Raw genomic sequence first — 24,712 nt, 5'->3', positions numbered from 1 at the left:
GGTCTTCCCATTCTATATCAGTCAACATGAGCGACAAGAAGCGCAAGCTCACCGAGGAGGCTGTGAAGCCCGAGGGCAAGAAGGCCAAGCGCGACGAGAAGAAGGAGAAAAAGGAGAAGCGCAAAGCCAAGGATGTCGTTGAGGAAGTCGAAATTGAAGAGGCGACTGCTGTAGAGAAGAAGGACAAGAAAGAGAAGAAGGATAAGAAGGAGAAGAAGGAAAAGAAGGAGAAAAAGGAAAAGAAGGAAAAGAAAGAAAAGCCCAGTGCCGATGCGGAGGCCGCCGAATACAACGAGGTAGAAAAGGAAGCACCCGAGGCTATGGATGTGGATGTCCAGGAACCCCAGGCGGAGGAGAAGAAGAAGGAAAAGAAAGAGAAGAAGGACAAGAAGGACAAGAAGGCCAAGAAGGCTAAGAAGGAGGACACGAATGTCCAAACAGATACCCCGTCTGCTGAGGCCCCAGCGGAGGAGTCCGCCCAGGGAGAGGAATCGAGCCAGAAGGGAAACAGATTCATTTGCTTCGTTGGTATGCTTGAGACAATGATGGCTGCTGGCGACGTGCGCTCATACATTTGTGACAGGCAACCTCCCCTACTCCGCTAACCGCGAATCCTTGACCGCGCATTTCGAGAAGATTTCGCCGGTATCCGTCCGCGTCGCAACTGAAAAGGACAAGCCGACCAAGTGTCGTGGCTTTGGTTTCATCGAGTTTGACAATTACGATCGCATGAAGACCTGCCTTAAGCTTTACCACCACTCTATGTTTGATGACAAGAAGTACCCGCCCAGGCGGATCAATGTGGAGTTGACGTAAGTGCCCACAAGACACTGGACACTGTTAGGATGCGATGAAGTGCTGACTTACCGCAGCGCCGGCGGTGGCGGCAAATCGGAATACCGGAAATCGAAGATCGAGGCAAAGAACAAGAAGCTTTTCGAAGAGAGACAGAGAAATGCCAAGGAGATCACTAAGGAGAAGGAGCGCAGAGCCCATACCGAGGAGACCGGGGAAGATGCCTTTGCGGGCGTCCACCCCAGTCGCAGAAACCGTATGGCTTAAGATCCACCTCTCGCCGGATAGCGATCATAAGCTGATCAGTCTGGGCCAATCCCTGAAAAGAAATCCTGTGTTTTTTGTGCTCGCTTGAAAGATATCCTTCTGTTCTCTGTTTCTTATGTGCATACTTGGAAAGTGTCAAGCAAGATCATAGACTTGAAGAGACCAATTTTGTATATGACACGGCTCTGGCTTGACTATCAAACTATCTCTCGCATTGCAAACAAATCCAAACTCGTACGCTCACCTATGGCTTTCAATATTCGACAGTGAGGAAAAGGGAAGACGCTGAAGGCTGTGGGTCAACTCGGGAAAGACGCTCGTAGAGTGGTATTGTAATGGCATGTTACATCTTTATACTGCATTAGGACGGAGGGAAAGAAGACACAGAGGGTGAGGTTATCCTGAACCTGGATGGAATGGAGAAAATAAAACTTCAGGATCATGGCACCAAAACAAGGAACGGGAGAGGGGACAACCAGCCAAAACCAGCAAAATGCGGGGCGTTACAGCCAAAACCCAGACGCCGGATTAGTTATTTATATTATAGGTCGGAAGATGCAGTGAGGGGGAGACGATCTACAGAATGACACATTTCTTGTTCTTCGGTTTCGCCGTAGGCCGGGGGTTGAGGACAGCACTGAGAGCAACTGGTTAGAGCTCGAGACGCTAGGGCGGGGCAGTTTGCGAACAACAACATACCGAATGGCCTCGTCGAATACACTTTTCAGGTTACGCTGTGTGAGAGCGGAGCACTCCAGGTACTTGTGTGCTCGGATTTCCTTGGCCACGGCCAGAGCCTGTTCGTAGGAGACGGGCTCCATCTTCCTCTGGCGCAAAGTTTCTAGAGTGGCCCGATCGTCTCTCAGATCGAGCTTGGTACCGACGAGAATGATGGGTACGTTGGGAGCATGATGTTCGATTTCGGGGAACCACTGCAGGAGGATCAGTCCAGTTGTTCGACATGCGACTTGGGGCAGGCGAGCATGGCCTCTCAGGGGTAAAGTACCTTGGCTCTCACGTTATCAAACGAGGGAGGGCTAACAATGGAGAAACAGATCAGGAATACATCGGTTTGCGGATAGGACAACGGGCGAAGACGATCGTAATCTTCCTGTCCAGCAGTATCCCAAAGTCCTAAGCTGATCGGTCTGCCATCTACCATTACACTGGCAGTATAGTTGTCGAATCTGTGGGCCGGGTTAACAGGGTATTCGTATCAGACGAGAGCCTCCAAAAGAGCGGGATCACGGACACGGTGGGTATATATTCACCGGGGAAGGCGTTGGTTGTGTACGAAATCAGGAGACATGTCTGGCAGCTGCGTTAGCAATGGATGACCAGCAGAAGTTACCCAGCAGTAATGGGAACTGAGAAAAAACCACGTACTTTTCCAACAGCACCGTCACCTGTTACCACACACTGTAATCCAGCACTCAATGATTAGCTGCAGCTCAGTTGAGTAACATGGTGGATGTCGCTGGCAGGAGCTGACCTTCAGGGATTGAGTCGCAGGTCCTGTCGCCATCTTCGCTTATAATTCTAGAGGGTATATGAACACAAAAGATAGACACGGTTGCGACGGTCACGACAGATCGATAGTAAGGACGAGTTCGACTCCACGGGAGCTCGAGGATTCAAAGGGGTCAACGGGGGGAGTGGGTTGCGTCGTGGCTTAACGGGCGGGCGTGTAACCAAGTAGCGCGGGTATCTGCTGAAGACCGAAAGGCAAATCGAACCGGTCAGGGAGGATTCGCAATGCACAACGGAGATAACGGCGACACAACACACAAGACACAAATACGCTGCCAAAGGTGCGAGACAGGAAATTAAGCAGGTGAAGTAAAAGGGATAATGGTAGGCAAGCAAAAGAAAAAGGAAAAGATCCAAATGGAAGGATGAAAATAGAACGACTAGGAAAGAAGATTGCAAAACAGGTGTGGTGGTGGAGGTGGAGGAAGGGAGGGAGGTGGAGAGGAGGTGATTGAAATGAAGAGAGGTGTGAATCAGCGGGTGAGAAGTGCAAAGTAAGAGTGAGGGAGTCGATTGAGGAGGGGAGAGACGAGGAGGGGGGGGGAGGGGGGATTGATCGATCAATCAATTCGGATTTGGTTTAGTGGATGAAGTGGATAATAGGAATGGGGGGAGGAAGACACAATGTAGGAAAGGAACCTTCAAGGAAGAGGGGAAAACAAGAACAGCAACTGATAGATAGCACGATACTATGATTAAAGGGAAAGTAAGTGGAAGAGAGAGAGGAGAGGTACTCACGTCAGGACTGAGGCGGAACTTTCGCCAGACGGATGAATACACTAAATACTCCTTGAACAATATGAACAATGAGACTATTGATCAATAGATGCTTTGATGCTCTGATGCTTGATGCTTGATGCTTGATGCTTGATGCTTGATGCTCGATGCTCGATGTTTGGTGCTTGATGTTTGATTCTGGCACTGGATCTAATTGTCCCTCACGAGAATCGAGATAGAGCGAGAGAATAAGAGAAGAAAGAAGAACAACCAGCCTGCCAGCCAGCCAGTCATGGGTAGGCGACGACTGACTAGTCAGATTAGTTGGTTGGGATTAATCCAATCCATCCTACAACTGGAATCATCATGAAGGTGGAATTGGACGAGATACTCGCGATGGCTGGGAAGCCAACACCAATCATAAGCATGTATCCAATATCAGCCTCTTCTCTTGTCGACAGCCATGATTTTTTCCTCCGGCAGAATGCGCAGTCTCTGGAATTGAATGGATGGTCCCGTGGGGATCCAAGGGACGGCGCTTGCACCCTTTGCCGGTTCAGGGGTCTGTCTAGCTATCTTCGGTTCTTTTCTGTCTCTTCCCAGCTGTCAAACACACCCTTCCGCCGGCGTTGCTATTCCTATACCTGATCTTCATTTTGTTGTACCCGACCATACATCGTACGCAGTAGTACCCTTGACACTATGACTGGTTATATCGACATGGCTCACGGACCACAAGCCAAGAGAACACCCCCCGATGTCTGGTCCATGAATAAGAAACGAACAACCAAAGTCCTTAACTATACATCAGCACCTAGTTCGGTCCTCCTGCAGCACCAGGCGCAGACCGCCATCCTTCCGTCTAATATTAGTTCATTAAGCATCGGCTCTGGATATGTACGCTGCAATGACGGGGATAGCTCGATTAGCGTTCCGATTGAATGCCGACTCAAAGTACGGAGTACAGAGGACGACGACGTTATGTAGCTAAAGCTCCTTGTCTGCAAGCGTCTACATACATGTGAACCTACCTATACCTTACCTACTACGGAGTAGGTACGGGGTAATCTGTTCCTCAGCTGTACCTTAAACTGCTTACTGCTTATAGTTACTCGTACTTGCCAGAAGTAGACTACAGTATGTACCAACCTCTAGATTTTCCCTCGCATCGTTAGCTCGCCTATACCAGACCTAGCCACCATCCGATTCGGTATTATTGATGTGGAGTGCAGAGTGAGGTCATGTTGATTAACTTAACCTATACAGCTCAGAACCACCAATATACTTCTTTCATGCACAAAGATTCTCATGATTAGGGTCCATCCCATCCCTTCCATCTACAGCCGGGAAACCTTGGTTGACTCGGGCAATGGACCACCACCCCGCTGGATCTCAAGAGGCTTGGCCATCAAACCCCCGGCCTTGGCCATGAATGCCTGATAGTAGGGCGTTTGGCTGTGCTTCACTAGGGCTTCTTGGTTACGGTATCTGCAATAGGATAGTCTTAGTTCCAGGTTCCTATCACACAGGAGCAAGTGGGGCAATGGGACAGAAAAAAGAGCTACCTCTCTACGACCACAATTGCATTTCGATCTTGATTGACAAAGGCATAGTAGAACAGCGTGTCGGGCTCGTTGGCCTGCACTTGGCTTGAAAGCTCGCTCCAAAGGGTTGCAACCTTATGTCTGTCAGCTGGCGGCCCACCACTTGATCAAAGGCGCGTAAAAAGATGAGAGAGAGTTAGAGAGAGGAAGGGCACTGACCTCATCAATCTTGTCGGGTTGAGGATAGGCAAAGACGGTCACATTCACTTCGGTGGAAGGCATTATAGTGGTGATCCGGTAGCTGTACCGAACTGATATTGACACTGGTGATTCTGAGAGATGTCTTGATTTTGAGTTGATTGTTCAGTATTTCAGGCAAGAAGATACAACTAGCTTATATACACATTGTCGACCCACTGAGGAACCCCAATTCTTAGACAAGAGCATTCAGATTGATTACAATCTGCCTCGGTACATGGGCCGCATTTGTCATCGCCGTCTCTTTAACTCCGTCCCTAATTGCGATGTTGAGAAATCCTAAATTCAACAGCCTTACTAAGGCCGTCCGTGCCGTTGAAACCTTCTAGAACTGTACGGTGCGCTGGGTGGAATCGGGATAGGCTCGGAACAAACTCGGAGCTTCAGCAGGTCAGCATAGTCAAGAGACTTAAAGTTATGAATAACTTTACTCCATACATAACTCAAGTTACTCACTAAAAGTTGGGTTTCAGCGTGTCCAGGACTGACTGTAAGGAGGAACGTGCCTGGCAGGAGAAAAGCACCGGCCACCTGCACTAAACCCCTTCCGGGATCCCAGCCCACTTGCAAGCCACACTGGCTCAGCCTCCCCCACCCGCCGCCTTGCCCGATCGGGTCATGATGATGCCTGAGTGCTGTGTGTGACTTGCTCCTGATAATTAGTTAGGCTTCCGCAAATCATCCTCCGAACTTCATACATACATATACACCTACAGACATCTTATTTGCATTGCTCCCTCAATGCGTCTTCATCTTCCCAATTTGTAATCACCCACTGCATCCTATCTCATGGCAGACGTTTCTGGACCACACAGCGCCGGGCTCGACCCCGATGCGCCGCCATCCAGTGCTGGCTCTGTCGGCCACTCCGCAGCTAACGACCTACGTTCGGGTCCGCCCCCGATGACGGAGGAATTGAAGGCTAGAATGGATAAAGTCATTTATTCAGATGTATGGGATTTGAAGCCACAACTGTCGTTTTAAGTCTATTCCTTGTGCTGACCGCAATACCTTCTGTCACATAGATTGGTATCACCACTCTCCTGACTCGGCTCAAGCAAAGTGTCGCCTCCGCCAAGGTTCGCCTCGACCACACCACCACCGTGTGAAACCGCACAAATGCGCTAACTAGCCCTGCACTGATCATCAGGATTTCTCTTCCTTCCTCAAAAAGCGATCCGGCCTCGAAGAAGAGCATGCGCAAGGCTTGAAAAAGCTGTCCCGCTCGCTCCACGACGCGGCTCATCGCACGGAAAACCGCCAGGGCACGTATGGGAACAGCTACAATGACCTCAATCGCTTTCATGAGCGCATGGCGGATCATGGACTTCAATTCGCCGTCTCGTTGCAGCAGATGGCCGACGACCTCAATGAGCTAGCAACAAATATTGAACGTGGCCGCAAGCAATGGAAGCAGACTGGCTTGAGTGCAGAGAAAAGGGTGCTGGAGGCCGAAGCATCCGCTGAAAAGGCAAAGGCCAAATATGTGTCATTGGCTGAACAGTTGGACCGTGTGAAGACGGGCGACAGACAGGGCGGAAAGTTCGGTCTGAAGGGCCACAAGTCCTCGGCTCAGCACGAGGAGGAGCTGTCGCGCAAAGTACAGAATGCGGATTCGGACTACTCTGCCAAGGTCCAAGCTGCGCAGACGGCTCGACAGGAACTTGTCTCAACCCACCGCCCTACAGCCGTCTTGAACATCCAGAAGCTGATTTCGGAATGCGACTCTGGCCTGGCGCTGCAGCTGCAGAAATTTGGTGCGCAACAATATGCTTCCCCCACCCCCACCTTTTGCATGTTATTTGTGCTGACAGTCCGGAAGCCACTTTCAACGAGAAGCTGCTGCTGGGACAAGGATTGTCAATCAGCCCCCTGAAGGATGGCACGGCGAATCCTGCTTTGGCGCCAAAGAGCTTGTACGAAGTTGTGTCGCAAATTGATAACGAGAAGGATTTCCGTGAATACATTCTTAGTCACGAGAACAATCCTGCTGCAGTGACATCAGAACAGATCAGATATCAACGGCATCCGGTTAGCATATCTACCTGAGCTTTTGAACCAGTTCAAGCTGACACATTCACAAGACTCTTGGTGGCTCTGGGCCTGTGGCAGCTGTCTCTGCACCCACAACGCAGCATAAAAGACAATCGGCCTTCCTCCCTTCCTCCTTTTCCACACAGACCCTCTCCACTCCACAAGCATCTACCCAAACGTCAGCGCCAGCGCCCGCACCCGCGCCCGCACCCACAAACGCTCCGGCGCCGGCGCCAGCTACTGAGACATTGCCATACCATCAAAATCCAGACTCGTTCAGATCACCGCCATACCAACCACAGCCACCTTATCCCACAAACTCCTCTGGTCCTCTGGAGCCGCATCACGCTGCAGGTCAACCACCTGCGCCGCCAGCTAAAACTCCCCTCCATGCGCACGGCAATGGTTTCCAGCCACACTTACCTCCTTTAAAGCCGGTGTTCGGTGTATCATTGGAGGATCTGTACACACGAGATGGGACAGCGGTGCCCATGATCGTCTACCAATGCTTCCAAGCAATTGAGCTTTTCGGGCTTGATATGGAGGGGATCTATCGTCTATCTGGAAGTGCCACCCATATTAGTCAAATGAAGGCACTATTCGACAATGGTTAGTTCTATAATCTCTCGATCCGACGGATGTGGTCTAACATCTACACGGCAGACTCGTCTCAAGTGGACTTCACCAACCCAGAAAACTTCTACCATGACGTCAATAGTGTCGCGGGGTTGTTGAAGCAGTTCTTTAGAGATTTGCCTGACCCATTGTTTACATCGCATTATTATACCGACTTCATTCATGCAGCCCGTAAGGAGTCCCTCCCAAAATACAAAACTCAAGACCAATTCTGACCCATGTTCTCCAGGTCTCGATGATGACATTGCACGCCGCGACTCCCTGCATGCGCTCGTGAACAACCTGCCTGATGCCCACTATGCTACCTTGCGAGCTCTGATTCTTGTATGCCCGCAGCCATTCTTTTTTTAACCCCCTAGACACTTCTCCTAACATGTGACAGCATCTCAACAAGGTCCAAGAGCACTACACGCAAAACCGTATGAATGCAGGCAATATCGCCATCTGCTTTGGGTTCGTTCACCACCCGTTCTTCCTTCCCACCCATCTTTCTCCCTTGATACTATAAACTGACACCCGCCAACCCAGACCAACCCTCATGGGAGCCAGCTCCAGCGGCAACATCGCCGATGCAGGCTGGCAAGTTCGTGTCATCGAAACGATCCTCGTCAACACGTTCCAAATCTTCGACGACGATTAGATATCTTCTGATGGTGCTGCGCGGACATGACTAATCTTTTTTTTCCCCCAAACCATCTTGCCTCCCCGCTAGAACCGCTAATCCTTGGATTTTCGCTTCACCTCCCTCTTCTCACGCGGATACCACTGCAATCTATTCCCATGTCTTTTCAAAGTCGCTGCTTTTGTTCTCGTTGTTCTCTTCTATGTTCAAGTTGCTTTGGAAACCCCGATCGGGTCTCAGATTTCTATACGTGTATATATGTCATCGCTACCCCACCTAATACCGGCACCGAGGGTGGAGACTTTGCCGCTCTTCATATGTTTACCATCTCTTCTTGCTCGTAGATGAGCGATGGGCTGAGTAAAGGCCCGCGTTGTTGACTCCGTGATGCGTCCTCTCCTTGAAGGTGTTAAGAGGGTGTCTACTTGCGACACGTGAAGTCGTATAGGACATTGAGATTGGATATAGTTATTTGATACATTGAACAGTGTGGGAGATCGCCCAATACACTGATTAGGTGTATCCAGCGCGTTAGTGACCCGTTGCATGAGTGACCAAAAAGATTCTAGGTAAGACAAGAGGATTGATAGGCGAGCAAAAGAGCAGCCCAAGAACCACAAAGAATAAGAGTATATGATGCAAAGATTGGGGAAGAGAGAGAGAGAGAGCCCGGCTAATAAGACAAGAAAAAAAAGGAAGAGACAGCAATAGACACTTTTCTTCTGCGGGGAGTAGTGGCTCGTGACTATCGTATTGATACACAACTTCATTTTGAAAGACGAGGGAGGGAGAGATCCGTAACCAGGTTTTAGTCAGGATTCCACGGCGACGGTCGCATCTGACTAACTTGATCTCTGGGCTGTGAGGACGGCTGGGAGAGGAGGGTCCCCGTTTCTATGCCTTCCGCTCATGAAATGTTTTCACGCCATGCCATTATTGCGGAGCAGGTCTTGGTCAGGTCACAACGAGGAGGGGAAGGAACGAGGCAACTGAGCAAGTGCTTGTTCAAATTTACCGACCCATTCCCGCCTTCAGAGCCTCCAAGCGCTCGGCTAGGGTCAGACCAGGAGCGAAGAAGGGGCTGGTCAGATCGTCGACTGTGGTCGGAGTGGCGTGACCCCACACGCGCCAGCCGGTGTCCTCGCCCGTCCACCGGAGCTTCTGGATGACGATGTATTCTGTGCAGTCCCGCTGCTTTTCATTTGTAGCCACAGCGGTGGAGTCCTGGGCGGTTTGTCCCTTGGCGGGAGCCGTGTACTTGCCGGCGGTCTGCTTGCTGGTGATGCGCACGACGACCTGGCGCACGCCCGAGTTCGGAATCTCGGGAATCTGAGTGGCACGGTCCGACACCACGCGGGCACCGGTCCAGAAGGTGGAGGCGTCGCGGTTATAGTTGTCCAGGCTCCAGGTGACCTTCTCATTCTTTGGGCGCGCTGCGATGCGTGAGTTGAGCTCCTTGGCTAGACCGGTGCAGCAGATCTTGTTGATGGTGGCAGTGTCGCCCCTGCAGAACAAGGCATGGAGTAAGTATTGAGTTGGGGTTGTTGTCTATATTGTTGAGGGAAGTGAAGAGGCCGTGGTAAACATGGGGCACTCACGCTGCGAAAGCAGTTAACATGCGCCGGTGAAAGTCCTGGGCGATCTGACGACGCTCCTTCAATTCGAGGGGTAGTCCTTTGTTGAAGTATCGGCTGTAGGCGATGACTCTGTATGATCGAGTTAATTCCCTGGCCCAGCAAGAGCAGAATACAGATTGACAAGACCCAGAACCTACCCAATGAAATTCTGGACGGCGTGCTTCAGCCACAGCCATTCCAGCCGAAGGCGTTCATGGCGCTGATGGATGAAGGACGGCATATCCTTCCACAACGGACGGATGTAGGTGCCGGGCAAGAGTCCGATATCCTGCGGAAGCTCCGATCTCGCCATTTGTCTGGTTCTAGTTCTCGTACTGGGCTGAGGAGGAGGCCTGATTGAAACGGACTCTGACGGGCGCACGCCGCCAGGGCGCTGGATGGACTGCGAAAAGGAACGAGTTTGGCATAATGCGACACCGGAGGAAGCGAAAGAGGTGCTGCTGGCTCTGACGGCCGCGGACAAGGTCCCCTTGGACAACGATGAAGCCATGATGGGCGGAATGGACACGCGAAGTGTACCTCTCTCTCTGCAACACTTGGGAGGAAGGGTGGATGAATTGGACGAATTGAAGTCAGATCGCAAAAGAGAGCCGAATGGGGGAAAATCGAAACCCGCCAAAGTTCCGGAAAGGTCACGTGCCCGCCACCGCCGCGGGCTTTTGCTTTGGCTTTTGGCTGATTTGGCTTCAAGCCTTCGATTTGGATCGTGTGTGCCCTTGTCCAACTGGAAAGACGTCGGTTCCTGCCTAGAATTCTCTTGTCCGGTGGGATCAGCTGGTCTTTGATCTTCGGGCTCGTCAGTTCCCCAGAGATTCAAACACGATCGTCTCCGACGAGTTAATACCGTAAACAACAAGGAAAAGCTCTGGTCCAGGGGGGTTCTTCTCCACAACATTTCAACCATCTACGACTTGGGACGCCATAAATCTCCATTCTTATCTTCTTGACGTCCATCTTCTGTTGCGCAACGGCCGCATATGCCGTGATTTCAAGGCTGGCTCCTCCTCGTCGTCGTGATGCTGCATCTGCGCCCATCCCTATTCAACAATTCCGGTCACCAGTTGCGTCTGACCTGATACCTTTGCCCGATCCCTCCGACGAATCGCTCCTCCAATCTACCACCTTCTATAACTCCGTGACGTCCATTCTCTCAAAGCTGGATTCCCGCGACAAAGACGGGGCCCCCGCAGCCGTCGTCCCGCCCTCCTCCCCTCCGGCCCCTCCTCCCCCTAGCAGCATTGGCGGCGGCGGCGGCGAGGATGGCAGCGACAGCGACGGCCACTCGGTCCCCTCGTCGGCCCTTCACCCCCGCGTGGCTGTCATCCTAGGCGTGGATCGCAAATGGTATCTGCCTCTGGTGATCTGCCGCGCGCTGAGCACCGTCCCGGCCGCATGGTGGGGTCTGCGATGTGCGTTCACATTCTTGGCCGAGCTGCTGCACATCCAACCCGGAATGGGAGGGGAGGGGTGGGCGGCGGCGATAGTTGGGAGTGTCGGGCAAGACTGGGATGTTGAGCGACGATTCCGAGTCACCGAAGTGGCTTTGGCGATTATGTGGGTATGTACATGTGCACAAATCGCTTGTCTTAAATTCTCTCTTTTGATTCATCTCAAGAGAAGCAAAGTGTCTTGGTTTAACTCTCTCACAGTGCTGTGCATCCGCATATCTTTCTTACTTTTTTGCTGATTGTATGATGTCTCGATGGTATGTGTTCTTGCTCCGCCACTTTTGGGATTAATGGCAACAACTTCGGCGAAAGGTTCGTAGGAACTGACTCCAGTTTCTACCTTTCAGGCTTTTGAACTATACCCCGCCAGCTGTTGTTATTCGTCTCCTCACTACGAACGGGTTGATTGCTTATATAACTTCTTGGGTCCTTTATCTTTCGGGGGCTTCTTATGACCCCCGTCTGCTTCTCCCTGCCTGGATCTCCATCACGACGGTAAGTTAACCCCCCCATTATTTATCCCCGGGATCTTTTTCAGTCACACTAAAACTTGCTATCGTACCTTACAACAGACCCTCACCTTCCTCTACCACGCCACGCAAAACCATGCCACGATCAAGCGTGAAACGGCGGCGGCGCTGCTCGTCGTCGCGGTCGCCAGCTTCGTGAGCATGTCCTCCTTGCTCCTACAGTTGCACCTCACCCGCGAGAACGAACCCGAGGTGCCCGTCTTCGTCATCACCCGGAAACTCTGGGACTGGGCGGTTCAGATTTTCCTGCGCATGCGGGTTGCGGACAGTCGGGCGTATCGTCCGGGCGAACTGTAAAGACTGACCGACTGTAAGATCAACCAAGATAGATAATGACTTCGTACGGGCCATGTCCATTCCGTGGTTTCCTAAAGTCAACTGCTCCCATAGCTAGCTACTACCTCCAATTTACCCCTATTGCTGGATTCTAGTGTTCAAGATGCCTTGCCATAAATTTTTAGCTAGTTGTGCATCCAAGTTGATCAAGATAAGCCCAGTATCGGTAGTCTACGTCATTCGGGAATGCGTTGTAGCCGTGACAAATATTCCATTCTTGGACAATAATACGGAAGTGACAGTCTAGGTCGGCATGTGCAGAAATAAAGACGATCGAATCACAGGAAATGAGAGAGATCAAGAATAACGATTGTTCCTCAATCTCCACTTTCAGACACAACCCTCTTCAAACATAACAGACCTTCAACCGTCCTTTCAGAAGAAAACAAGAAGCTAAGAAAAATATCTATGCAGATAAGGGTATCTACCAACGCCTCGTTCCGTCATTATCCCATTCCAGGTATCGCAGTTGAGTCGGGACATAAAACAATATCAAACCCACTGCTGCCCCCCTCCTCGGTGCAAGCGCCTAACGAAAGTGCGCCGGAGGAGAGGAGGGGAGTTCAACTTGACAGTATTCTTTTTTCGACCAAAGCTTCAGGTCCTGTGTACCGAGCAAAGAGCGACGCAAAGGTATTCAAAGGCAACAGTTTGACGAGCCGATCATCTCACAATCCTACCTTGCAGTAACGCCGTGGTGCAACTGCAATGACTGGAGAGAAGCGACAGACACAGAAACGATGTTGCTCTTAAAGCCTTCCACCACTGCTGAGTAGTAACGTGGACCGGAAAAAAAGAAAATAAGGGGACCGGAACGGGGACGTGACGACGGGGTGCTTAGAAACCGTGGACCTTGATGGTCTTGGCATCCAGCTCGAGACCTTCCTTCTTGTCGGTCAAGAATTCCTGAACATCTTTACGCTGATCACCCTGGAGCTGAATCACCTCGCCCATCTCGGTGTCGTTGACGATAGTGCCATTGCAGGCTGAATGGATTATTAGTTTGATGCCTAGTATGTCGAGGCGTGGCGGGCCCAGTTGAGACGTACCGAACTTCTTCTTGATCACCTTCAAGATCTTCTTCTGGTCAAACTTCTTCGGAAGACCCTGGACCGTAGTCAAGGTCTTACGACCATTGCGCTCTGCGGATCGTTGTTAGCCTCTGGTTTCGTGTTGGACGACATGGACGAGAGGTCACCACAGCCAATCAGCAGTGGGCAGTGAGACGGCGACAGCATGGGTGGAAAACGGAAGATAGATTTATTATGACGTACGTTGAATCCGTATATGGATGTAGTTTTGAGACTGCTTGGTCTCGCCGGTGTCTTCGTCAGCTTCGGCGAAGGGGTCTGTGGAAAAGGAGCACGTGTCAGCCTCAGGCTTATGACCTAGCATTACCCCGCCAAAAAGTGATGCGAAACCGACCACCTTCCAGAATACCAGCCGAATGGCCGTACTGCGCCACCGAGTGACATTCACTCTATCCTTGAAAAGAATAAACCGTTGCACAGCAGGCTAGGCAGCATGCGAAGGGGTGTTTTCGCAATGAACGTTGACGTTGCCCACAGAGGAGGGGGAGGTGGCGAGCGACTTACCGAAGGTCTTAAGGTTTTCGATGGACATAAACTCGGCCTTTCGTCGTAAACGGCCCTTAAAAGCGGTATAGGTAAAGTGAGCGGAGGGGCGAGAATAAATATCTCTGTTAAAGCGGGGGAGCGATTGCGAGTCGTGGAGACTGAGTGAGGTTCTTTTAGATGGAGTGTAGGGTGGGAAGGTCGGGAAGGAAGCAAAGAGAAGAACAGAAGAGCCTTTTGAGGGGCGCGGCTTGCATTTAGCGCCCTTGTGGGGGAAGGCGGTGTGGTCCTGACTAAGCCCAGCCGGGCAGTCTGACTCTGGCTCAATTTCTGGAACAAACACAGATAATACTAATCATTTATCATCCATCATCCATCATCAGGCATCCGGTGGGCTATCGCCCGCCTGTCAAAGAAGGCTTGAAAGAGGCGTTTGGCTCTTCAATGTTTAATTGGTTTGAAGTGAAAGTTCATGTTTGGTGGCAACCTTTTTCGGCGCATTGCACCCGGCTGCGTCTCTCCACTCACCACCAATACTTTCGTGACGCTGCCGACGTAGCCCTTACGCACTGGCTGTGTTCCAGCCAGCCAGTCTGTACTGGGCTTTAATTCCAGGCTGTCAGATTCTCAGAAGGCTGGCTATACGTACACATTTGCCCGCCAAGTTAATTACACTTTGAAGCTGTTCCTCAGCCTTTTGTCCTTGTTTGCCTTCGCATTAGTCTCTTTTGCTCGGTCTTTTCAGCTTCAATGCATGCGCGCACTCTGCAACCATTTCAAGTTGCCACTGTCCCTTGTACTACCCCATGCGTGGCGATAGCGAGCGCTAGCAGAGATGACATTATGGTATTTCTGGTATTATAGTATTCGTACAGAACCGTTGAATTCCCCTGTACAAGCGAGCAGAGCTCCCTGGCTATGAAGCCGCAACACCAACCCCCTTGAGTTTTCCACTGCCCAGTCAGCAATGGTCGGATATGCTTTATGACTTCGGTTGCAAATTCGCAAACGCCATGAATCAATTGTGTATCAAAAGACTTTCGCAAGGGTATGTTTGAACAGGCTTTCCTCATGGGGAAGGAGAAGGAGAGGGAGCAGCAGCACCACGCGCGGTCTGAGGAGGCAGGAAGATGGGGAAGTAGGTCTGCATGATATCGATCAGTAACGAGGTAAAGGACCATGCACTGCTGCTGCAACGCAGAACAACACATACCACGACCAAAGCCATCACTAGGAACGCGCGTCGTTAGTCAGTCATCCATACTCTATTGTCTTGGAAGCTGGGGTGCACGAACAGGACATCAATACAGACATATAAGCCGGGGTAGAAGCGTTTCGCTTCTGGTCTGGGGTCTCACCCAGCCAGCTCTGGAGAGAGAAGACGAAAGACACCCTATGAATGTGTTAAAAGATAGCCACTCCAAAAGGTCGCTAGAAATATACCATCCGATCATTCTGATTGAGCCCCAGTTATTAGCTACACGGGTCGAATTGATGTCTCAAAGAACAGTTCCCTGCTCACCTGTTCCTGGTAAACATCTAAAGACAAGCCGATTAGTATCTTCTGGCTGTGAAGCGCGGAGCTGGACCGCAACTTACCGCAGCCATGGGCATGGTGCTAGACATCGCGCCTGTTCCAAACATCAATACGAGCCCAATTGCGCCTGAGAGTAATATGTCTTTCTATCGCTCGTTACGTACTGGACATGTCGGCCTCATTCTTGTCTTTCGGCGGATCAATGTAGGGGATGGCTAAGATCGTCAACATCAGCAAGAGTGCGCTTTCGGCGAGGTTCAAGGCTTGGGAGCAGTCAACATACCAAGATCCAACCTGCGCATATCCTTCTTGGTCGACATTTTGTGATAATCTGATTGTTATCTCAGTTCTGTTTCAGCCTGGGGGCGTAAATCCGGGGTGAGAGGCAGTTGAACTGGCCAACCAAGCGACCAGCACCGCCAAGCCCGAAAGCGGAAAGGCCGCTCGCTGGTGCAGTGCTTTCCATACTGCCACCATGACCATATCTCCCCGGCTTTATCTCCCTATCAGACCTCTACTCTGCGTAATCCTCCTTCAAGGATAACACCGGGTGTCAGGCACTCTTACTTTAGCCGAGCATCAGAAGACCAAAATATCTATTCGATCTACAAATTATCAGGGTTATCATGTTGATCATAAGTTCTCGCGCAAAGAGTCTACAAACGAGAACACCCGCTCTATCGGAACGCGACCGCTCACCTCCGAGAGAAGGCAACCTTTGGTCTTCTTGCTCGTTTGGAGTGGCCATTGAAACTCACCGGCCCTGTGTTGCATATCCGATCTGGCCCCTTAATGGGATTGTAGCTGCTCCAATGGCATCAACCATCCAAGACACGTCCAGGTATTATGTGATCACGAGAAGTTTGGTTTGACTCTCGGGGAATTGCGCAAGCACAGTCAATGGCGGAAGATCGACAAAGGCCCAAATGTAAAGCCACTCAAATGCTGTCTTCTGGTCCTTGAGCCTTGACTGGTCGTCACGCAGGATGTAAATGCACGGTCCTCTTGTTTGATGTCTTGTACTACCTGAGACCGACTTATCTATCGCGGAATAAGAAGCATACCTATGCTATCGTACATCTTTTTTCAAATGACAGATACGAAGCTTAGTCACGGACGTGGAGCTGATCCGCAAGTGTGGCCAAAGCATTGAAATGCGCCTTTTTGGGGGTTCATTCGGATTGGGACTGTACTATGTACTTGTGTGACAATGATATTTCCGGAGGCGCTTGTCGAGACTCAAATCTGATCCGACTGCGTAGGACTGCATCCTGCAGGCCGCCGAGATGGCGATTGTTCTGTCAGAGAATGAATGGGTTCTTGGTGGTGTGAGGATCCCGGTTTGTGCTTTGGCAAAATCTCGGGCAATAAATTACACCCTCCGGCGACCAAAAGGACACTTGGGCCTCTGGTTCGGTTCTCGATCATTACAAGGATGGTGCGTGATGTTGTGTGCTGCTCAGCTAAAGATGAGATCTGGGGATAAATGGGTACTACTACGTACATTTTACTGAAGAGAGAGAACGGGCCACGTGAGAATTAGGCCATACCGGTTAGTTAGTGGAAGGAAGGAAGATCGACAGAATATACTATGGTGGCTAGTTAGCCATGGAATTGGGATAACGTGCGGAGAAGGATGACCAGATGAAATGGTGCATCCATCATACCACATAATATCATGCCACTTGAGAGGGGCAAGACGCCAACACCCCGTTCCCAGAAAGGTTCTCTTGAGTCTTGACTCTTGACTGTTTCGAAACCCCTCGGGCGGCAATCGGTCCCGGGAAATGGGTCACAGAGCCCGATGGCTGAATTGGAGAAATCGGTGGCCCACAATAAATGGAGTGAGGTGGATTCATCTCTGAGTAGTTCAAAAAAGGGGAGTTGCAGAATACTTAGAAGTTCAGCTTTCATTCGATAAGAGTCCAGGAGACACAGAATAATGATTATCGTAGGTAACCGGGCATTTGCCATTATAGGTTCTGGGCGTAGGGTCGGTTTCAGCCGGTCAGGGCACAGGCACACTACGTGATAGACTAGGCTAGATGGTTCACTGGCACATCTGAAGATCCCAGATGCGCTCACCGTATGTTCGGAAGTAGGACAACCCGAGGAAAAGATTTCATCCCCAGTTCAGAATCATCCTAGACCAATATGCACTGTCTGTTTGACTGCCTACGTAGTCTGGCAGTAAGGCAGTAGGTAGTAGGTACGTGGTACGGAGTCTGTGGTGCATCAGACTATGATGAGTGCTTCTTTCCTCCTCCTTTGGCAGCTCTTCCCCACCCCATGTGGGCTCATATGTACTCCGTACGTATCACCCAGCTTACTCCGTATGTAGCGTACCTGCTGTGCCGATGGCAGCAGGTTCAGTGCTTCGGATACTGCGAAGACAAAGTACTCTCCGTACGGGCGCAGGGATTAGCGCACGCCAGGGGGGAAGATCTGCGGAAGCTGATTAGGCTAGCCCGTTGGAGAAAGTCGTTTGTGCCAGGCTCCTTGTGGTTGAACCCTCCTGAAGTAGGTACTGTGTACTGAGCATTCAACTGCCTGTGTATCTTGCTTGTGATCCCGTTGATTAAAGAATGGGGTCATATGCCGCGATATCATCAGCTAATCGCGTGGATGTGCAGAGTGCAGTGGTCATCCCATCAAATGATGCCAAGAGAACCCTTTGTTAAAAATGGGGCTTGGAATCCCACGGGGGCTATTCGATGAGCCAGATCCATCGCTGTCCGGTCATTAATCGTCTAGAATAGGAGAGGATATCCGAGTCGTGAACGGGATGGATGATGAATGAGACTTTGTGAGGCAAATGTTGGATGCATTGAATCGCTCGTTTGTCATGGATCATGGACTGGATTGAGTTCCGAAGTTCAGATACCCCGTAGATACGTAAGAAGAGCAAATGGACAAAGTAATGGATCCCTCAGCCATCTAATCCCGGAGATAGAGAGAGAGAGAGGGAGGATAAGTTGGAGGCAGATAACCGACTGTACTTACTGTACTGTACAATGTACTCCGTGTAATTGCCGTACGCGTGCAGGGGAAGAGTTGGTTTGTCACTCGTCCGAAGTCAAGGCCGGTAAAATCGCGGTATCACTGCCCCATTTCCCCATTCTTCCCATCAATCTCCGTGGTCGACGGGTGTCGATCCGGTAAGATTACATGTTCAGTCTGTTTCTCCACCATAAGCTGATGCCAGTTGGTCCCTCCTTACGTTATCTATCTGGAGATCAAGCCAACTCTCTCGGTCGCCGTACTCGGCTCTTTTCCTGTTCGGTCGCCTCCCCCCCCCCAATAATAGCATTAAGTTAGCATTCATTACCCTTTTACCTTATCCTTTAGCATTTCCATTCTGATTCGAGTTTCTTGATTTCTCAATTCCCCTCCCTCTGACCTTTTTCTTCTTTGTTCCCCCTTTACTCCCACAATCCCCCAGACTTTTGTTCAGTTGCTATTGTCCCCTAGCGGACAGATCCACCTGCAGCCTTCCGCCTCTCGCCCCCCCAAAGTACAGTACTCATCTCTCACCTTTACCCCCGGTCCCCGACGGTTACCGTGATCAGTATAGCCGCTCGGTCTCGGATCGTCCACTCAACTCCACACCCTTAGGGAGTCTTAGATTGGAAGCCCGAATGTGAAATTTATTGTCACGTCTTCCGAACTTCCCCTCGGACTCGTGGGACAACTGAAAACCACGAATCTATCTGAGCCTAAGGCGAGCGTTCAACCCGTCTTCACCCACCGCGCTACTCCAATGACCAGAAATCCGACGCTGAGATACACCATGACGCTAAGATGATACCCCATCCTTCTGCCGGCGTCCAGCCGTGGAGTCGCTCGATGCGCGCTCCCAATAACGGCCTAGGACGCGTTGAGGCCTTCCAAGCGCTCAGTCAGTCCGAGCCTCAGTCGGAGAAGCCGCCAATGCCCGTACCGTCATTGCTCCCCCGACAGCCGGCAGTTATCGACCTCACAACCATTTCCGCAGATGCGCAAGAGAGTGAGCCGCCAGCCAAGCGGCTGAAATTGGATGTGACATCAGGAGCCTTTGCGGCAACAGGGAGTCCGGCACTGGTGAGTGGTGGTGAAGCGAGAACCACTCCTGGGACCGCGACTGCCAAACCACAATCATTGACTTGGCGAGGGCGGCCGGCATGGTCGTTCCAAGCTCTGCTGTCGGAGACGACTGGAGCTGTCGAGGTTAAAGATGACGATGCTACCGCACATGGAAAGACCTCTTCATCTCCGCCTCCTTTACCTCTCCTCCCTTGGAAGTATACTCCTCAGCAGATGCCGGCAAATGATGCCCCAAAGATTGCTGAAATTGCACCGGTCAAGGAAGTCAAAACCACACCGTATCGCATTGAGGTGCCTACCATTGCACCCAAAATCAAGGGAGAGAGTAAGTTATCTCACCCAGCTTTTATACAAAGACGGTATTCTGACCGAACGTTACAGAGGTTGCGGACTTCTCCCCATGGACAGGCAATCACCCGGAAGATGTTCTTAATGAGCACACGGCGAAGCAAGGACACTATGACCGCACGCAGGTGTCCCAGAATGAGTCCAACACTGCACGGCCGTCGCTTTATGCGCAGTTGAAGCACCGATCAGGTCTGCAGATGCTTTCTTCCGTCTTTGCTGCTGCCCTTGAGAAGAGACAAAGCCACAATATGGTCACGGCTCCGTCGAGCTTCAAGCCACCCCCTCGGGTGACTCTGACGGATAACAAGCGCGAAGCTTGGCTGCGGGATCTTGCTAATCCATCTGTGCCCCTGCGCAGGCTGAGTCGGACGATTCCTCATGGCGTTCGGGGCAAAGTGCTTCTCGATCAATGCTTAGGCAAATGGATCCCAGTTCCTCGTGCCATATGGCTAGCAAGATGTGTTGGTGCCAACGAAATTCGTGCATTCAAAAGGAAGGGCACAAGCGGCGCACTCGCGCTAGGCTTGGAGTCCAAATGGGTTCGTGACTGGACTGCTACCGTTCAACAGTTTCTGGACGGAGTCGTTGGTATTTGTGGTGCTGCGGATTGGAAGGTGAAGATGACTTATGCGTACGTCAATATCGTTCAAATCTTTCTTGCTTGAAGCTTAATCGCGCGTTACTAATTGTTGTACAGAGTCAGCCTTACATCACGACTCTTTTTCGAACGCTTGCTCGACCATGATCAGTATCTTAGCTGGTTTTTGTTGTCGTTGGAAAACGCCTCGCTAAACACCATTCCTGTTTGGCTCTTAATGCTTGGCATATATTGGAGTAATATCATGCGTTACAGGAAACGTGGTCGGAAGTTGGCGGAGGTCCTGCTTGAGAAACTGCGACAGGTAATTATTGCGATCCATGTTTTCTTATCGTTGCTCGACTGACACATTCGGAAGATCAAGAATTCAGGCCATCACGAAACCCTTCAGCCGCTGATCGATCGTTTGTCCCGCTGCATAAGACGATTGGTCTTGGAGCATACATCATCTTTAATCCTTCCAAATTCCTGGACGACATACAAGGACTTGATCTCCTCGTGCTTGAACTTGAAGGAAACGCCAGATCAGACCATGTTCCATAATTTGGTGGAGCGCAACAGTCGTGTTCAGCTTTCGAAGAGTCAACAAGAAGCAAAAGTTCGGCTACCTCAGCAGAAGATCATCTCGCTTTTTGATTCACTTCGCTCCGCACATGACGTTTCTGCCACAGCTTCCGCATGCCTGGACGCTGTTGATGACAAGACTATTCTAGTCTCCAAACTCCTCGAGTGGGCAGCAACCCCGTTTCGGCATGGGTCTCGCCGTGTCTATACCAGCGTCCGCATACTACGGAAGTGGAAGATGTCCGGACTTGACATTGAAATTCACATACTCAATTTCGTTGCAGGCCTCGACAGCAATAGCCGACTCAACATGGAACACATATATCATATCTTTTCAGAGCTCGTTAGGTCTCAAACATTTTCCGTTGGCAGGTACTTGCAATGGCTGATGGCCAAGGGACTTGCACACAGTCCTGCGTCTGAAGATCAGGTTAGAAACACTCATATGCATAATGATTGAGGACTTTGAGCTGACAATATGTAGGTTATATCGAGCGAAATCCGCCTTTTAATTCAACTTCCATCACACCGTCTACCCGAACATGTTCGTAATCTCCGTAACATGTTGATTGATCGTGCAGGATTCTCCCTTGAGGAAGAAAATTCCATTATTGCAAAGCTCCAAATGTCAATTGCTGGGCGACTCCCCAACATTTTCGGATCTGAGAGGAGTGGTTCGCTGAAAACTAACTTGTCCCTCCCTGCCGATTTGACATGGGCTGTCAGGTCTGAGATTGGTCTTTGGATCCGACGTGGTGTAGCTGGGCATTATCGCAAACCAGGCAGGTATGTTCTCTTGCCAATCTTCCGCATCTTTTTGTTCCTAGACTCACGTCCCTTTCAGGAAATATAGCAACATCCCGTTATTGTCCGACTTGGGAATATCTGCACTAACTCCTGCCGAATTTTGCATTATTCGAGAGGTCCTTGAAGGCTTTGGAGATCTGTCAATGCTTGCGGACGTACTCAAGCAGGCAACTACCTGCGACAATAGTATCGTACTCGCCTCGGTTGCAGACACGGTCAACTATCACTTTGACACATTCCGTGTGATCAGTGCTGTGCATGATCTCTTCAAGGGCCTTGTTGAATCGTATGTCCGCCTGAAAAGGTTTGGTGCCCCCAGCCTGGACCTGATTTTCTCGTTGATAGAGCTGGGTCTTCGAGTGCCCAGCGAGTTCAATACCGTTGCACTGCTTCGTCAGGACCTTGCTCGGATTGAGAATAGAGCGGCTGTGGCGGCTCCCTCTCCACTCTCCGACCATATCTCGGTGTCTACCGGCCAGATCGATTCCTTATTTCAGGAGAAGCTCGATCAAACGCTTCTCTCTGGTGGTGGGATGGACGAGTCCACCATGGACACATCCTTCGCCTCGCTTACCAAAGCCCTTCAGGACGGCCACAAGAAACTTTCAGCGAATGAAATATGTCGGTATATGGCTTACCTTCGAACTTTCCATCCCAAGCGATTCGATGCTATGTTAGTCCGATGGGTGTGTGGACTTTTGAAGTCTCAAACCAGATTACCGATGGCGCGGATCCTTCCCCCTCTTATCGGTGTCGGATGTGTTACTATCCATGCCTTCGTTACCTTGGTCAAGAAGCTCCTTCAGTCGGAGAAGGTCGTTGCGGTAATCCCTAGCGTCGCAGGGTTGAAGCTGGATCTCTTCGAGCTCCTTATTCCGCCAAAGCCCGACCAAAGTCGTCTCGCAGATATGGTGACCTATCGGTTTCGCCTCGCGCAGCAGGAGTTCCTTGCTAAATATCCCGAAGAAAGCCTCGACATAATCCGTGATGCCATACCCTTGATCGGATCCGAGAACACTGATGCCATATACGGGTCTAGAAGGGATGACCTCACAGAGTGCGCAACTATGCTGCTTCGGCTTCTCCTTACCCAAAATCCGGAACGCATCGTTCAGGGTTGTTTGCAGAAGTTTATTGCTCAACACACAGCATCCACAGCTTTACTGCAGAAGGCACTCGACAGCCTTCTGGGATTCGACTCGGATGCAAGCGATAAGACCACATTTGAAGCCGAGAAAGTTATCCGCATGAACAACGATTTTTCTCTTCCCTTTTGTCAACTCAAGCTTCAGCTCTTGTTTAACGCAGAAGCTGCTGGCCAAGACAACAACGGCATCGTGGATGTGATGTTTAAAGCTGCAGTGGCAGACATTAAATCTCACAAGGATCATTGGTATGGCTTAGTGAGCTTGATGAGCCATGATGCTATTCAACAAATTCGGGAGCGGGCTGAGAGGGGTTTCTTCTCTATCCCCATGTTCGAGGAAAATTCGGATAGTCTCCAATCGATCGAGACTGCAAGGCTCTACCTGACCATGATCGAGAAGCTAGCCCCTTGCATTCCTGAAGCTGGGGTACCGACCATTGTGCCTGTGCTTGTTGAGAAGATGGAGTTCCTGCTTCAGAAGTTTGTGGCAATGCAAGCAAATCATGCTGGTACCGGAGATGCACGTCCGACAAACCAAGCTAGCCCGTCTTCCGAGAGAAGCCTGGCTTTCTGGTTCTCTGCCTTGCTTCGTATCGTTGTCATTCACCGCGCATCGTTCAACACCCCGGGACTGGCGCCTAGATCCCAAGGCTTACCAGAGCAGACTCGCCTATTGATCTCCATCTTCTGCATCTCCTTGGCCCGTCTTCCGAACCGCGTCCTTCGTCTATACCCATCAGCTGATTATTTCCCTCAACCCAAACCAGTGGAGAGCTACCGGCCGTGTCCTGGGATTCTGCTGCAAACCCATGCACTTGATGTTGCTGCCTGCCTGATTGACATATTCCCGGATGAGGCACGGCAGCAGTGTGCACGGTTCCTCAAGGAAAAATGTCCGCCCTTCCTTCAGTTCCAGAACGATGCTAGATTTCTTTACCTTCTCGGTCCCATCGTGGACAGCTCCAATCCTCCTCAACCCACGTCTCTACCGTCTCCTGCCGCTGGCGGCTCTACCCCAACACCATCGGGAAGCTTAGTCTATGGTCAACAGACGCCGCAACAGTCGTCCACTGCAGTATCATCGGGGCTGTCCGCTGGACTTAGCGAAGGTGTCAACTGCATTGCCAGTCATCTTCGGGTTCAGTACCGCGGGCGGGCCATTGGTGCACACCCTGTTCGTCCATGGGAGCTTCTCGAAGATGCAGCTCCTATCGTTGGTATGAATGACACCGCATTGAGTCTGAAATACTTCGATGCCAGGCGTATCAGAGCCTAACGCATGCTCTTTTCACGTACATAATACCATCAATCCCACATGTGACTCTCAATTTCTTGTGTTTTGTTTCCCTTGCTTTACATACCCATCTGCATCTGCAGCTACGTTATTGTCATGCACTTTCGTCGCTTCTACTCGGGCTCTTCCCTTCTTCACATGACTCGTTGTCATTGGTTTCGCCAACCCTCCTGGAGAGATTAACAGGTTGTACATACTTATGAATAAAGCTGGGCGTTAGATGGGGTTGGGCAAATTATAGCATATAATGGTCTGTTGCGGGTTCTTGCAGGATGGCATCGAGGAGCGGGTTGCATAAGCGAGTACAACATTTCGTCATCTGGTTGCTGCATAGAATAATCCAATTGTCCGTCACTGCAGTCCAATCTTTCTCAGCGACGAGCTTAGTTTTTCTAAGAGTGCAACT

General features: G+C 50.8%; 8 protein-coding genes across 8 annotated transcripts; 4 read left to right on the top strand and 4 right to left on the bottom strand.

The window, feature by feature from the left end:
- Window positions 1–26: 26 nt before the first annotated feature.
- On the top strand, window positions 27–1,062 carry ASPACDRAFT_59544 (RNA-binding protein; the record flags this gene model as incomplete). The annotated part of the gene is made up of 3 exons (XM_020203457.1): window positions 27–528; window positions 584–812; window positions 873–1,062. The coding sequence occupies 3 exons, from the start codon at window positions 27–29 to the stop codon at window positions 1,060–1,062; spliced, it is 921 nt and encodes a 306-aa protein (XP_020057036.1).
- Window positions 1,063–1,638: 576 nt separating this feature from the next.
- On the bottom strand, window positions 1,639–2,587 carry racA (putative Rho GTPase Rac; the record flags this gene model as incomplete). The annotated part of the gene is made up of 6 exons (XM_020202509.1): window positions 1,639–1,699; window positions 1,762–1,994; window positions 2,069–2,249; window positions 2,315–2,373; window positions 2,449–2,481; window positions 2,555–2,587. The coding sequence occupies 6 exons, from the start codon at window positions 2,585–2,587 to the stop codon at window positions 1,639–1,641; spliced, it is 600 nt and encodes a 199-aa protein (XP_020057035.1).
- Window positions 2,588–4,500: 1,913 nt separating this feature from the next.
- Window positions 4,501–5,600, bottom strand: ASPACDRAFT_1855248 (putative quinol monooxygenase). Its single transcript, XM_020197429.1, has 4 exons — window positions 5,550–5,600; window positions 5,073–5,492; window positions 4,875–4,987; window positions 4,501–4,797 (listed from the first exon to the last, which is right to left on the bottom strand). The coding sequence occupies exons 2-4, from the start codon at window positions 5,133–5,135 to the stop codon at window positions 4,647–4,649; spliced, it is 327 nt and encodes a 108-aa protein (XP_020057034.1). The 5' UTR covers window positions 5,136–5,492; window positions 5,550–5,600; the 3' UTR covers window positions 4,501–4,646.
- A 252-nt stretch (window positions 5,601–5,852) lies between these two features.
- Window positions 5,853–8,693, top strand: rgd1 (putative Rho GTPase activator (Rgd1)). Its single transcript, XM_020204991.1, has 9 exons — window positions 5,853–6,062; window positions 6,137–6,190; window positions 6,262–6,868; window positions 6,934–7,142; window positions 7,196–7,754; window positions 7,809–7,952; window positions 8,011–8,105; window positions 8,164–8,234; window positions 8,310–8,693. Exons 1-9 carry the CDS (start codon window positions 5,901–5,903, stop codon window positions 8,419–8,421), a joined length of 2,013 nt encoding a protein of 670 aa, XP_020057033.1. The 5' UTR covers window positions 5,853–5,900; the 3' UTR covers window positions 8,422–8,693.
- A 721-nt stretch (window positions 8,694–9,414) lies between these two features.
- ASPACDRAFT_1887464 (uncharacterized protein) lies at window positions 9,415–10,530 on the bottom strand (the record flags this gene model as incomplete). Its single annotated transcript, XM_020198458.1, has 3 exons — window positions 9,415–9,907; window positions 10,002–10,109; window positions 10,178–10,530. The coding sequence occupies 3 exons, from the start codon at window positions 10,528–10,530 to the stop codon at window positions 9,415–9,417; spliced, it is 954 nt and encodes a 317-aa protein (XP_020057032.1).
- Window positions 10,531–11,734: 1,204 nt separating this feature from the next.
- On the top strand, window positions 11,735–12,315 carry ASPACDRAFT_59541 (uncharacterized protein; the record flags this gene model as incomplete). The annotated part of the gene is made up of 3 exons (XM_020203456.1): window positions 11,735–11,745; window positions 11,836–11,983; window positions 12,061–12,315. The coding sequence occupies 3 exons, from the start codon at window positions 11,735–11,737 to the stop codon at window positions 12,313–12,315; spliced, it is 414 nt and encodes a 137-aa protein (XP_020057031.1).
- An 876-nt stretch (window positions 12,316–13,191) lies between these two features.
- On the bottom strand, window positions 13,192–15,785 carry ASPACDRAFT_42182 (uncharacterized protein; the record flags this gene model as incomplete). Its single annotated transcript, XM_020201054.1, has 11 exons — window positions 13,192–13,340; window positions 13,404–13,496; window positions 13,629–13,703; window positions 15,033–15,072; window positions 15,142–15,158; window positions 15,224–15,321; window positions 15,372–15,383; window positions 15,451–15,467; window positions 15,528–15,559; window positions 15,630–15,680; window positions 15,749–15,785. The coding sequence occupies 11 exons, from the start codon at window positions 15,783–15,785 to the stop codon at window positions 13,192–13,194; spliced, it is 621 nt and encodes a 206-aa protein (XP_020057030.1).
- A 3,209-nt stretch (window positions 15,786–18,994) lies between these two features.
- Window positions 18,995–24,656, top strand: ASPACDRAFT_77576 (mediator of RNA polymerase II transcription subunit 12). The gene is made up of 6 exons (XM_020204990.1): window positions 18,995–19,873; window positions 19,930–20,527; window positions 20,594–20,798; window positions 20,853–21,488; window positions 21,543–21,844; window positions 21,903–24,656. Exons 1-6 carry the CDS (start codon window positions 19,267–19,269, stop codon window positions 24,286–24,288), a joined length of 4,734 nt encoding a protein of 1,577 aa, XP_020057029.1. The 5' UTR covers window positions 18,995–19,266; the 3' UTR covers window positions 24,289–24,656.
- The last annotated feature ends 56 nt before the right edge of the window (window positions 24,657–24,712 follow it).

Source organism: Aspergillus aculeatus (assembly GCF_001890905.1).
Source record: "Aspergillus aculeatus ATCC 16872 unplaced genomic scaffold ASPACscaffold_6, whole genome shotgun sequence".
NCBI lineage: Eukaryota > Fungi > Ascomycota > Eurotiomycetes > Eurotiales > Aspergillaceae > Aspergillus > Aspergillus aculeatus.
This window is presented reverse-complemented; position numbering and strand designations above follow the sequence as displayed.

Bases quoted from the DNA above. Each gene is read 5' to 3' on its own strand.
- ASPACDRAFT_1855248 (XM_020197429.1), bottom strand. From the start codon at position 5,135: ATGCCTTCCACCGAAGTGAATGTGACCGTCTTTGCCTATCCTCAACCC. The intron at 4,988-5,072 runs GTCAGTGCCCTT...GACAGACATAAG, and splicing joins AACCCGACAAGATTGATGAG to GTTGCAACCCTTTGGAGCGA. The intron at 4,798-4,874 runs GTAGCTCTTTTT...ATCCTATTGCAG, and splicing joins GCAATTGTGGTCGTAGAGAG to ATACCGTAACCAAGAAGCCC.
- rgd1 (XM_020204991.1), top strand. From the start codon at position 5,901: ATGGCAGACGTTTCTGGACCACACAGCGCCGGGCTCGACCCCGATGCG. The intron at 7,143-7,195 runs GTTAGCATATCT...CACATTCACAAG, and splicing joins TCAGATATCAACGGCATCCG to ACTCTTGGTGGCTCTGGGCC. The intron at 8,235-8,309 runs GTTCGTTCACCA...CCGCCAACCCAG, and splicing joins AATATCGCCATCTGCTTTGG to ACCAACCCTCATGGGAGCCA.
- ASPACDRAFT_77576 (XM_020204990.1), top strand. From the start codon at position 19,267: ATGATACCCCATCCTTCTGCCGGCGTCCAGCCGTGGAGTCGCTCGATG. The intron at 19,874-19,929 runs GTAAGTTATCTC...CGAACGTTACAG, and splicing joins ACCCAAAATCAAGGGAGAGA to AGGTTGCGGACTTCTCCCCA. The intron at 20,799-20,852 runs GTAATTATTGCG...CACATTCGGAAG, and splicing joins TGCTTGAGAAACTGCGACAG to ATCAAGAATTCAGGCCATCA.